We start from the raw sequence: 12,284 nt of genomic DNA on the forward strand, positions 1-12,284 counted from the left end.
ATTGTAAATAAAGCAGCAATAAACATGGGGGTGCAGGTGTCTTTTTGAATCAGTGTTTTTGTGTCCTTTGGGTAGATCCCTAGGACTGGGGTTGCTGGGTCTAGGGAAGCTCCATGTTAGGCAGTTTGAGGCGCCTCCACGCAGTTTTCCATAGTAGTTGTACCAGTTTGCATTCCCACCAGCAGTGCAGGAGAGTTCCTTTCTCTCCACATCCTTTCCAGCATTCAACAAAACCCTTTTTAATGAGGCTGAAGGAAGCGGCTGCAGCTCAAATGAGCCAATGCCAGCACACTAGCTCCTATGTGCCTGGCGCAGGCAGGGCGATGGGACACGGCAGTGCTGGCCCTGCCGCCGAGTGGACGCTGTCCAGGAGTGGGGTCGGCGTCGCCAGCTTCTCTCGGGCTGCTGTCACCTGGCTGAGACTGCACCTGCACGCACGGGCCAGGATGAGGCTGCGCAGGCGGCCAGCAGGGGCAGGCAGGATGGACGCCGTGGGGGCTGCAGCGTCACTGGCATGTTCTGGTGAGCAGGACACACACGTGGTCCCCCGGGCCCACTCTCCCGGGTGGCCGCCTGGTGTGGCCTGTGGACAGTGGTGTTTGTGGAAGTAAGTGACCTGCAGGATGCGCTGTGAGGCCTGGGCCTGAGCTGGGAGGTCTGTGCCGCCCCAGCGCATTGCATGTCCACCGTGGCCAGCCGGGCCTGTGCTTTGACACAGTGGCCACAGACACGGCCCAGGTCACTGGTTACTGTCTGAGTCCTTGACCGCACACACAATTGCCAGATTCCTCAGGCTCAGGAAACCACAATGGAGGGTTCAGTTAGCAACCAGGGACAGCAGAGTTACTGGGGCCAGACATGGCCTTTTGCACCCAAAGCGTGTCCAGTGTTTTCCAGTCCTGAGCAAAGACAGGGCCAGTGGCGTCTTCCTGCCGCCGAGGACACGACTCTCCTCCCCGACAGCAGCCACGAGACGGAGATGGCGCCTGGGTGCCGCTGGGCACGCGGAGCCAAGCTCCGGCCGGATCTGACCCCAAGGCGGCAGAAGGCACCAGGGAGCGCTCGTGGGTGCCAGGGCCAGCACCAGACGAGCGGCCGATGACCCGGCCAGTGGCCACACTCAGCGAGACGCTGGCGCCGGTCTCCTGTCCTCCCCGCCAGGCCACACCAGCCTTTTATTTATTTATTTTAAAAAAGATTTTATTTAGAAATACAGAACTGGGGTACAGGCCAGAGGTGCAGGATTCACCAGAGACAGAACAGGCAGATGCATGAAGTCCACTGCTGAGGGGAGCAGCGGGGAGACAGGAGGGGTCTGCCGCGCCCTGTGGGTCACCTCCGGGGCGGGGATCGAGCTTGCAGTGGGGCAGCTGCGTCCAGCTTGCAGGGCTGCGTCCTGACCCGCTGCACCACCAGGGGGTCTTTTAAAAGATCAGTGCGGTGGGGCCCACATCTGCGAACCCCAAATGCTAAATTACAAAGACTGCTCCCCAAAGGCTGCTCTCAAGCTCCCCCCCACAGTTGCTTCTAACACTGACCCTTCCCCCACCGCGCTTCTAGCACTTTCCTGGGGCCGTCCGTCTTTACCAGCACCCCCCTCCACCTGGAACAGTCTTTTGGCCTCAGCCACTGGGTGCAGCTTCTCTTTTCTTCCTGGTCCTTGTTGAGCGGGGCAAAGGTTAAAAAAAAAAGGCATTTTGGGGCCTCCTTGGTGGCACAGGGGTCAAAGCCTCAGTCCTATGGCGCTGTCACCAGCTACTGTGGCCTGAGTCCGGTCCCTGCCCAGGGAGGGACCCACAGGGTGCAGCACACCCCTCCTGACCGCCCGCTGCTCCCCTCAGCAGTGTGTTCAGTGGCTCTGCCTGTTCTGCTCCCCACTCTGGCTCTGGGGAATCCTCTCACCCCCTGCACCTCTGGCCTGCACCCCAGTTCCTGTGTGCATAAATAAATCTTTTTACAAACGACGGCATTTCCTCTTCCTGGAAAGTCACTCTCCAGGGAGACGAGCTGTGCAGGCCCACGCGCAGTGGAGCTCGCTGCCAGCCGCCTCTTCTCAGCGGGCGCGGCTGGGCCCGGCAGAGCCAGCGGGAGCCCGACGCAGGGCAGGCGCTGTCCAGTGCGTAAGTCCCCACACAGCGACTCATCGCATTTCTCCATCTCCCCACATCCTCGCCCCCATAACGCAGCGAACTCATCAACTTACTTTATCTTTCGTAAGTAACATGTCTTCCCAAGTTACTGGGAAGTGACGGTAACTCAACCGGCCGTTCATGACCTACTGGGGCTGCGCTGGGCACCATGGAGTGGGCGTTTGCTCTCCGTGATGCCTCTGTCTGGTGAATCTGGCAAGACCGGGCGCTGCTCGTGCTAAGGACACAGCCGAGCGGCAGGCTTGGCCTCTGACCTTCGGGGTTCGAGTCCAGGGGGGAGCCACCTTGGTCAGATACGCAGGAGCCTGGCGACCAACGCCGACTGGCGTCTGCGGGGAGCCGGGGGCGGGGCGGAGGGGCCATGTGGCGCCGTCTGGGCCGAGGCGGCTTCTCTGCATGCAGAAGGCTGGGGATCAAGCACTGAAGGCGGGCACGGGGCGGGGCTGATGGAGGCGCAGGACAGGGGGGCGCGCACGTGTCCGGAGCTCGGTGGCTGCGGAGTGTGGCGAGGAGAGCGGGTGCTTAGCCGGAGCAAGGGCGGGGGCTGGGGAGGGGTGTGGGCGTGGACTCCCTACCCTGCCACCAGTGTGGCGCGCACACCCAGAGGGGCGGGGGTCAAGAGGGGAGGCACGGAGGGTGCTGAGGTCCGGGAAGCGGTGGTGCTGGGCTGGCCAGAGGGCGCCCACGGGGTGGGCAAACGAGCGACAGCAGGGAAGGGGGCTGGGGGTGGCCGGGGGACGGCCCCAGGGCGACTGCGCCCCAGCTTTTGTGGCCAGACAGCCGCCGCGCCCCTCCCGAGCTGTCTGGGCGTGTTGAGTCCAGGGTGGCGTCGAAGCTACCAGGAAGAGCCGTGGGCGGGCCTGAGGACGGGTAGTCTGGGCGAGGCCAGAGGTACCGGGGAGCCTCTGGTGTGGGGTAGTGATGGGGACCTGTCGCCAGCGAGCAGAGGAAGCTCGCAAGGGACGGGCGGCCTGATGGACGCCCACGTTGAATGGCTGGGAAGGTGATGCCGGTGGGCAGAAGCGCCACCGTGGAGTGGACGGTTGAAAGGGTGCAGATGTTTCAAAAAGGAGAGCGTGGTCAAGAGGAGGACAGGGTGTCGCTGGAGTGGGCTGCGTGACCGCACCTGTGCGCTGCGTGCTCTGGGGTGAGACTGGCAGGCGAGAATGGGGAGCCCCCGTCTGGCAATAGGACATGAAAGGGGGGTGTGAGGCGTGGCAGAGGGAGGGTGTGGGTTGCCGTCCTCCCTCCAGCACCTGCCAGTAAGGGCCGAGGGTTCCAGAGTCACCAGCAGGGGCGGCCCGTGGTGGCTGTGGAGGGTCCAGGCGTCCATACAGGGGCGGGCTAACTCCTCGGACACTCAGCCAGGTGTGCTGGAGTCCCAGGTGGGCAGATGGGGACCAGCGTGGCAGAGGTCGGCTCCGAGCACGTACCGGCCTTGGCGACCCAAGTAACGCGCGTTTTCCCGTCGTCTTTTCTCCTTGGCCTGAAAGATGCCCCTCCCCGAATACGGGTGTCACGAACGGGTGCCAATGGGGGGGTGGACCAGACCTCTCAGCGTGCGCTTAGTGTGGGGTCCTCCCCGGCGGGTGCAGCGCCATGAGACTGAACGGAGGGCAGGGTGTGGGAGGGGCTTTCGGGAGCGGGACAAGGCCTGGCCAACCTGACTGTGTCTTTCTCTCCTTTTCTCCCTTTGCAGTCAACTTCGACCATTTTCAGATTCTTCGGGCCATCGGTAAAGGGAGTTTTGGAAAGGTAAGATCGTGAATCCTTCGGCACTTTGTGGGTGAAGCATGAGCCCGACCCCCGGGCGTGTGTGAGTGTGTTCGTGTTGCTCGCGGGGCACCGGGGAGTTCCCGTCTGACAGAAAGGCTGGGACCTGCCAAACTGGAAATGGGAAGGAAGCTCGAATAGTTCGCCTGAATCTGCTGTAATTTCATTCCAAACACTAAATTACCACAGCAGCCCTGGTTTAGGTGAATTACAGTGGTAATTATTTCCAGACTGCGAGTGCCGTTTCTTCCTTGAGGATCTCAATGAGGAAAGTGGAAAAAATCCACAGGCTGTGAGCTGGGCCGTAGCTGCTCTTCCCTGCAATATAGGCATTTTATTCGAACATGTCGAAAGAATAGCTTCAAATGTGTAAGTGCACGATATACTGTTGTTGACAACTGTTGTATAACTGGTCTTTTTTTAGCTCGCTGATTTGCCCTTCTGAAAAGCAAGCCCATTAACTAGGAATCATGCGGTATCTATGTTTCCGTGACTGGATTCTTTCACTTAGCTTAATATCCTCAAGGTCCCTCCATGTTGCTCTATTCTACAGCGTCCCTTTTTAATGACTGGATAGTATTCCTCAGCATGCACATATCACATTTTCTTTATCTAGTCATCTATCCATGGGCGTTTAATTTGTTAGCACACCTAGGCTACTTTGAATAATACTGCAATGAAATAGGAATGCTAATATCTTTTTGAGATATTGATTTCAGTACTTTTGGATGAAAGCCCAGAGAGAGGTTGTTGGATCATATTTATTCGTGGTTCTAATTTTAATTTTTGAGGAACCTCCATGCTGTTTTTCAGAGCAGCTGCAGTTTTGCCTTTCCAGAAACAATGCACAAAAGCTGACATTTCTCCTTGCCTGCATTCCTTGTCTTTGTTTCTTGGCAACAGCTGTCCTGACAGATGTAAGATGGCATCTCATTGTGGTTTGACCTGCATTTCCTTCCAGGATGCTGAGATTTTTTCATAGATCTATCAGCCATTTCTTTATCATCTTTGAGAAAAGTCTATTCAAGTCTTCGGCTCATTTAAAAATAATATTTATTTACTTATGCATAAAAAACTGGGGTACAGGCAGAGGTGTGGGGGGTGAGAGGCTTCACCAGAGACAGACTGCGGAGCGGAACAGGCAGATCGACGAAGTACACTGCTGAGGGGAGCAGCGGGCGGGTCAGGAGAGGCTGACGGGGGAGCATTGGGGCAGTGGCTGCGGACAGCTTCGTAGTGACGTGCTTTAAGCCGTGTGTCACCAGGCAGAGCCCTGGCCCATTTTCCAGGGGCACTAATATTTTGTTTAATTGCTGCCGAGTGGTAGGAACACCTGGTGTATTTTGGAGACTAACCCTTTATTAGGTGTGTGGTTTTGCAGGCATCTTCTCCCATCCCGTAGGCTGCCTTTGCTCTCCAGGATCATTTCTTTGCTATGCAGACGCATTCTAGGTAGATTTCATCTCTTTTGTGTGTCGTTACTTTTGTTACCTATGATTTTAAGTCTCCTGTCCGTGAAATCCTTGCTAGACCAATGTCACAAAGATTTCCCTTATCTTTTCTTCTAGGAGGTTAACCGTTTAGGTCTTCATGGTTTTTAATCTACTTTGAATTTATTTTTGTGTATGTGACAGGAGGGTCCAGTCTCTTTCTTTTGCATACAGGTATTCAGTTGTCCATTTGTGGAAGTGACTACCCTTTCTCTATTGTGTATTCTCGGTGCTTTTGTTAAAGATCAGTTCATCATATATTCATGTCTTTATTTCTGGACTCTTTATCCTGTTCTGTTGTTCTCTATGCCTGGCTTTCTGCCAGTACCATGCTGTTTTGATGACCACAGCTCTGTAATATATTTTGAAGCAAGACATAGGATACCACCATCGGGATTTCTATTTTTCTAAAAAGTGCCAATCCAAAAGTGCACTAAATCTGGCCCACTATGGACATTTTGATAATATTAAATTTTCCCAGTTTAATATTGGAAACTGACGCCTTTCCATTGTGCCTTAATTTCTTTTATCAATGTTTTATACCTTATGATCTATAAGTCTTTCTCTTCCTTGGCTAAATTCATCCCTATGTCTATTGTTCTTTGTGGTGCTAGTGTCAATGGAATTGTTCCCCAAACTTCTTTTGTATAGTTCACGATTAGTTTATAGAAATACAATATTTTTGTATTTGAGTTTGAATCTTGCAAGTTCACGGATTTATCAGTTTGAAAACTTTTTATGTTGTCTTTGGGTTTTCCAGACATTGGGTTTTCATGTCACCTACAAACAGGGACCATTTCGCTTTTTCCTCTCCATTCTAGAGGCCGTTTTTCTTTTCTGTGCTAAGGGATCGCACCAGGACTGTGTCAAACAATATTTGCAAGCGCCGGTATCCTGACCTCGTTCCTGTCAGTTTTCCTCCATGACATTAACTCTGGTCTTTTCCTACCGACCTTTATTTCTTTCTAGTCTGTTTGTGGAGGGTTTGGGTTGGGCTGGCCAGGGCCAAGGGTTTCTGACCCATATTCACCCGGGCTATCCGTGTGTAGTTCTGTTGATTTTGTGTGGCCTTGCTATCAGAGCAATGCTGCCTCTTAAAATGAGTGCACAGGTGTTCCTTCCTCTTCGATTTTATGAGTTTGAGAAAGACCAACCAATTATCCTTCAAATGTTAAAACTCATCGGTGAGGCCAAACTTACTGGGTTTCTACCTGCCTTTGGCAGGTCCCGCATCTGGCGTTTGTTAGGAGTTGGAGAGAGACGTTGGCTGCCGGCCACACCGCCTTGGCTACCCGGAAGGAGCACTGAGCCGTCCGGGCAGTCGCCTTTGCCGTCCCTGCGGGAGAGTCCAGCCTCCCGTGGCCCAGCACCAGTGCCAACAGCGCTTCTCTGGCGCTCTGTGGACGGAAAGCGAAAGGTGGGGTGGGGGGTAGTGGCCTGCTTTTGACGGTCAGCCTGCCTGTCAGCCCCGTGTCACCCTGGCAGTGACCCCTTCCTGCAGGAACACCTCCGGCAGGTGGGCCCCCTCCCCCGGTGCACACGTATGTGGGCCCCACATGCTACTGTGGCACACATGAGGAGGCGGATGCCGAGCAGCTGGTGGGACCCCGCTGACCCGTCTGCACTCCCTCGAGGCCAGCGTCCTGGCGGGGCTTTGCCCTGCGGCCTCTCTCATTACCTCCGTCCCTCCTCCAGCCCTCGCTGCCCACCGGCACAGGGTGCTCCTGACCCTCGGACGGTGGTGCCAGCAGGCGCTCTGCTTCTGTGCCAGCACATACAGTTCAGGGTAAAGTGTTCCACGCTGTGTTAACTTTGAAGTCAACAGGGCTTAATTATTTCCAAAGAAAGGAGAACTTTCTGAGAAGTTTGCTCAAAAGTGTTTTTCTTGGATTGGCAAGTGGTCTCTCTGCTTGGAGAGCTGTGGCGTTGAAACAAAATAAACAGGGAGTTAATTAAAATTCACAGGCTAGCCAGAGGCGGTCTGCTCATAAAATAGCAGAAAGTGGCACAAAGTTATATGATAATAGCTCTTTATGTCCCTCAAAGGAAGATTCTGGATAAAATTGAGCGAGAGTTGCACAAATGATAATTCCAGACTCAACACTGGCTTATTATGCAATGATGATGGTTTCCATACCAAGCGTGTTATTAGTCGTCTCATTCACATTCCAAACTTCCACATCTGCATGTGAATTCATAGTGTGAAAAAGTACTGGATTAATAGCAGACTCGCTAATTTAGCACCCCCAAGGCAACAGATCCATTTTGGAATTAAGCGGGGATTAGCTTTAAGTGTGTGTGCGTGCACGGTGTGTTTATAAGTGTGAGTGCTCAGAAACATTTACTCACCGGGGTTGATTTTTCCCTTAAGCATGTGAGCTTCTGGAATCGGCTTGACCTTTCAAGCCGGGGCCTTCGCGGAACGGGAGCAGCGCGGAAGGGCAGAGCTTGAGGTCGGACAGAAGCCACCCGGGCGTGTCCTGCGCCCGGCGTGCCCTGGGCTCTTGGGACGGTGTGGCAGGGAAGCTGGCCAGGCCCCGGGGCCCCGGGCTGATGGTTGAGTCCGAGACAGCAGCCAGCAGCCAACAGGATGCTGTCAGTGGTGACATTGCCCTGTGGACGATGTTCCGTGTAAAGACCCCGGACACCAGCGCTGCTGCCTGGCGGGAAGGCCAGCAGGAGGAGGCCAGAGGCCTCTTCCAGGAGGAGGCAGCCAGCTAACCGCTCAGCGCCGAGAAGGAAGCCGGCTGAGGCGGGGTGCGGGGAAGAGCGCTGTAGGCAGGAAGAGAGCAGAGGTCCTGAGGCGGGGTCCTGAGGCGGGGCCTGGGGGGGGCTGGGTCCAGAGTGGGGTCCCGGCTGGGCCCAGGGTGGGGTCCCGGGCCGGGCAGCGGCAGCTGTGTGTAGGACGCCCACTCGCACCCGCACCGTGCCTGCATGGCCCCGACTGTGCGCTCGCCCTCCTGCTCCGGGTGGGGGGACACCCCTCGGTCGTGGGATGGGGGCGTCTGCTCCAAAGCCTCAGGGCGCAGAGCTGGAGTTCGTAACCACTGTGATGATTCCAGCAGGTCCCGGGCTGAGCGGAAGGTGAGCTGTTATTCTGTGGGAACCGTTTCTGGAATTCCTGGACAGGAAATTGCCAAGAAGCCGTTCTTACTTGCGCAGACATCCTTCTCCAGGATGGACTCCGTTCCTCTCCGACGAAATATTTAGGCATTTCCTATCTGTTAGGTGTTTGCTTGGGGCACACAGGCTCCCCCCCGCCCCCCCGCCCCGTGTAAGGGGCATCAGCCAGCCGCCAGAGTGGCCTTGTTTGATCTGCACACCACGGGGAATGTGCTCACGGCACAGGGCTCCCGGCGCTGCCCAGAGCGGCTGCTCAGTACTGGCCGGGCGTCGCCCAGTACTGGCCAGGCCACCAGCCCCCCTTGTTCACTTGGCGGCCCTAGCTGGGCCCTTAAGAGTGTCGCCATGTGGGTTTTTCACAGCCACAGCGTCACCCCAAGGTCCACTCCCAGCCTTAGGTCAGGCGCACAGGGCTGGTCCTGGGCTGTGACTCCGGGGAGTGTGTGTTGCACGAATGTATTTAGAAAACACACCATCGCCCCTAAACCTGCCTCCACACTGTCATCCTCCCTGCGGTCGGAAAGACACCCCCTGCAACCCGTTTGTTTATTCTTCACTGTGGGAGCAGCCCAAGGCTGTCCCCCAGGAGCAGGGGCGAGGGGCAGCTGCCTGGCACGTGCCCACCGCCGCCGCGCGACTCTCTGGCCTGAGCCCTCGCGTGGGCGGCGGGTAGACACCAGCGGGCGGCCCAGAGACGCTGGCGCAAGGTGGCTTTTCCTGCCGCCCGGGGTCTCCCGCGGGCAGGGCTGCGGCTTCTGCCTCACGCCTGCCGGGCCCTTCCCGGCGGCCAGTCGCAGCCAGCTCTCAGCGAGACCAGTGTCGGCCGTGGCGGCCGGACGAACCCTCCAGCCCCCTCAGAGCCGGCCTGGACCCCGGCTGGGGAGGCGAGGGCCGCCCTCCCCGGAACGCCGGCCTGAACGCGCCCCTTTGCTGCCGCCAGGTGTGCGTCGTGCAGAAGCGGGACACGAAGACCATGTACGCGATGAAGTACATGAACAAGCAGAAGTGCATCGAGAGGGACGAGGTGCGCAACGTCTTCCGGGAGCTGCAGATCATGCAGAGGCTGGAGCACCCCTTCCTGGTCAACCTGTGGTGAGTGTGGTCGGGGGTGTGGGGGTCTCGCCCGTCCACGGGCAGACGGGGGCAGGCAGGGCGGGGCTGCCTGGACCTCTGGGCCCCTCGCAAGAGCTCTCAGGGCGTCTCGGAGGTGCGCGGAGCAGGAAGCCGATGGCCTTGCGTGCGGGCGGCGGCTGTGGGCGCTGCTTGTGCTGGGCAGCGAGCCTGACCTGCGGCCTCCGGGACTAGTCCTGCGTGTCCATGGCCGCCTGGCGGGTCCTTCCGGTGGATTTCGGAGGAGAAAGGCGAGGCTGTGCCCAGGCTTATGGCACCCCGAGGGCAGTGGCCACCAGCGAGCGGCTCCGCGAGCCCGGGGCGTGTCTTCCTGACCCGTCTTCTCTAAGCGGGCACTCTGGCCGTCTCCGCGCTGCTGAGGTTGGCGCTCGGACCCTGGAGGTGACGGTCTGTTGTCTTGGGCAGATGCCCGGGAGTGGGGTGATCGGGTCTCACTTGACTGCGTTGGTTAGTTTTTTTGAGGTGAACCCTAGAGTGCGTTCTGGAAAGACAGCACCAGCTTGCTTTCCCGTGCTCATTTCTTTAGGGAATTTGCCCGCCACCGGAATGCAGGGCAGCCTCTGAGGCCGGGTGCCGTGTGCCGGGGTCTGCCTGGTCCCAGGACCCCACAGCAGTGTCTGGGCACCAGGCCTTGCTTGCGGACTGGGTGTGCTCGTCGGGCTGTCTGCCCCGCCTGCATCACCTGGGGCCCCCCAGGTTCTCAGCGGGTGCAGGAGAAGGGTGGGCGATTGGGAGCCCCGGGGCGCCGCTGTCTTCACCAGAAGCCCCGAGGGCCGGGACTGTGCCTCATCCCCGGCCCCTGACAAGACGCAGCACTTTCTGCACGGATGGCCCGTCACGCTGAGTTTAAAACGCAAACACGTGTGCCCGCGCATCTGAACCGTGAACTCAACTGCTTCTTGATCTCAGAAATCGTCTTCAGCTTTCATTTTTAATTCCTTTCTCCATAATTCACAACAGAAGGGCACGCACCATCAGGCTGCAAATGTGTTCTGCTAGAGACGGGCCCACGCTGCATGAATAAAGTGCTGTCTGAGCCAGCCCGGCCTCCACGCTGCTGCTTCCACGTCCCCTTCCTCATGCGGGTCCCCCGACTCCCTCCACGCACCTTTGACTGGTTAAAAGAAAAGTTGAAATGACCTTGCAGCGTCATTCTCCAGTTTCCAGAAGCTAAATTGACTCTGACACCTCGGAGAAGGAAGTTGGGAAGCCTTTCCCGTGGCCCCTCCTGGACACGTGTGCACCACGTGGATATCCAGAACCGGCCTCGTACTGCAGGTGGCCCTCACCCAAGGCCCTTTGGCTCGAGAGCTGTGCCGTATCAGATGCCGTGGGGCAGGCAGGCCGATGAATGAAAGCGCCGGGTGTGCGAGGCGCTAGGGAGTGGCGGGGACTGTGGCCAGCAGGGAGTTCGTGTTGCTGGGAATCCCCGCCCTTTGGGAATGACACAGGGGAGCTTCGGCCTGGCGGGGATCACCCAGCCCTGTAGCTCACCCACTACCTGGGGCTGGCCTCTGTCCCCACGTGTCACACTCTTGATCTCGTTTTGTGGCATGATGGCAGGTGGCTCCATGCTTTCGAGCAGAGCCCTCTGCAGTCCTTTCGGCTGCTGAAGGAAGGAGTGCGGGAGAACGAGCCTTTCCGGCCGCAGCCGCTCCAGCCTCTCCTTGCCCCTCTGTCATTTTCTTCAGCGTGTATGCCACTCAGCAGCGGCTGCTCTGTTCACCCTTCACTCACCTGCTTATTTACCTCCTTCTCCGGCATAGCGCACCGTGGTTTCTGGGCGCTGGAACTCGATCCCAAGATTCCAACCATTCACCGTGGCGGAAGGAAAGAGGACAGGAACGGGGAGTGGCGTGCTCTGCTTTCCCGGCCATCTCTGCCCTGAGCTCGGCCGTGTCTGGGTGCCCCCACCCTTGGCCAGCTCTTCCATGCGTGTTTGCCTTTGGGTTTATCTTGCTGTTATTAGTTGCCTTTAAAGAGCCCTGGCGCTGCTCACGTTCCGATGCCCTTGCCGTGAGCTACGGCTGACTACATCGTGAGCGCCCCACCCCACTGGCCGAGCCCTGCCGCCATGTCTCTGTAGAGCAGGCGCTGCTGCTTTGCCAGCGGGCGCTACCCAAGATTCGCCGCCGTATTCCCGCAGGCAGTGTCCCTTAAGCAAGCCTGCCCCGCTGGCTTGCGTCACGCGGACCCCTCCCTGTGCTGGGCTCTTCCTACCCCACAGAGTGCGAGCGGCCCAAGCCCTCGGGGCAGGTGGGGCGCCAGAGGCGGATTTCATCGCAGTTTGCCGTTACCCTGAGTATGAAACTGTGCCTGTGTTCCTGATTACGTGGCAAACACAGATTCCCAGGCGTCAGCAACTGCCGGGAGGTCGGTTGAGTCGTGTGTGCGCTGCGTCTCGGGCCCACGCGGGAGGCACCACCAGTGGTGACGGCAGAGCTAGAAGGCGCCTGACGGTCACCTCCAGGCGCGCCCCGCATCCAGTCAAGCAGGTAGATTTTCAGATTCCTGGCCATTCGTTCAGGAGATGCTTTCTGGGTGCTGTTGCGTTGGGTCTGGAAGACGAAGCTGGAGAAAGCTGTCAGGCTTCGCTCTGGGGATGGGCCTCCCTGGG

General features: G+C 57.8%; 1 protein-coding gene across 1 annotated transcript in view; it reads left to right on the forward strand.

The window, feature by feature from the left end:
• Window positions 1-12,284, forward strand: part of STK32B (serine/threonine kinase 32B) — a 72,546-nt gene that overhangs the window by 7,558 nt on the left and 52,704 nt on the right. The window contains exons 2-3 of the mRNA XM_012724045.1: window positions 3,850-3,905; window positions 9,477-9,628. Coding sequence (XP_012579499.1) covers window positions 3,850-3,905; window positions 9,477-9,628 — 208 coding nt within the window. The remainder of the gene's footprint in view (window positions 1-3,849; window positions 3,906-9,476; window positions 9,629-12,284) is intronic.

This window comes from Condylura cristata, unplaced genomic scaffold (genome assembly GCF_000260355.1).
Source record: "Condylura cristata isolate star-nosed mole 26May11 unplaced genomic scaffold, ConCri1.0 scaffold00012, whole genome shotgun sequence".
Classification (NCBI taxonomy): domain Eukaryota; kingdom Metazoa; phylum Chordata; class Mammalia; order Eulipotyphla; family Talpidae; genus Condylura; species Condylura cristata.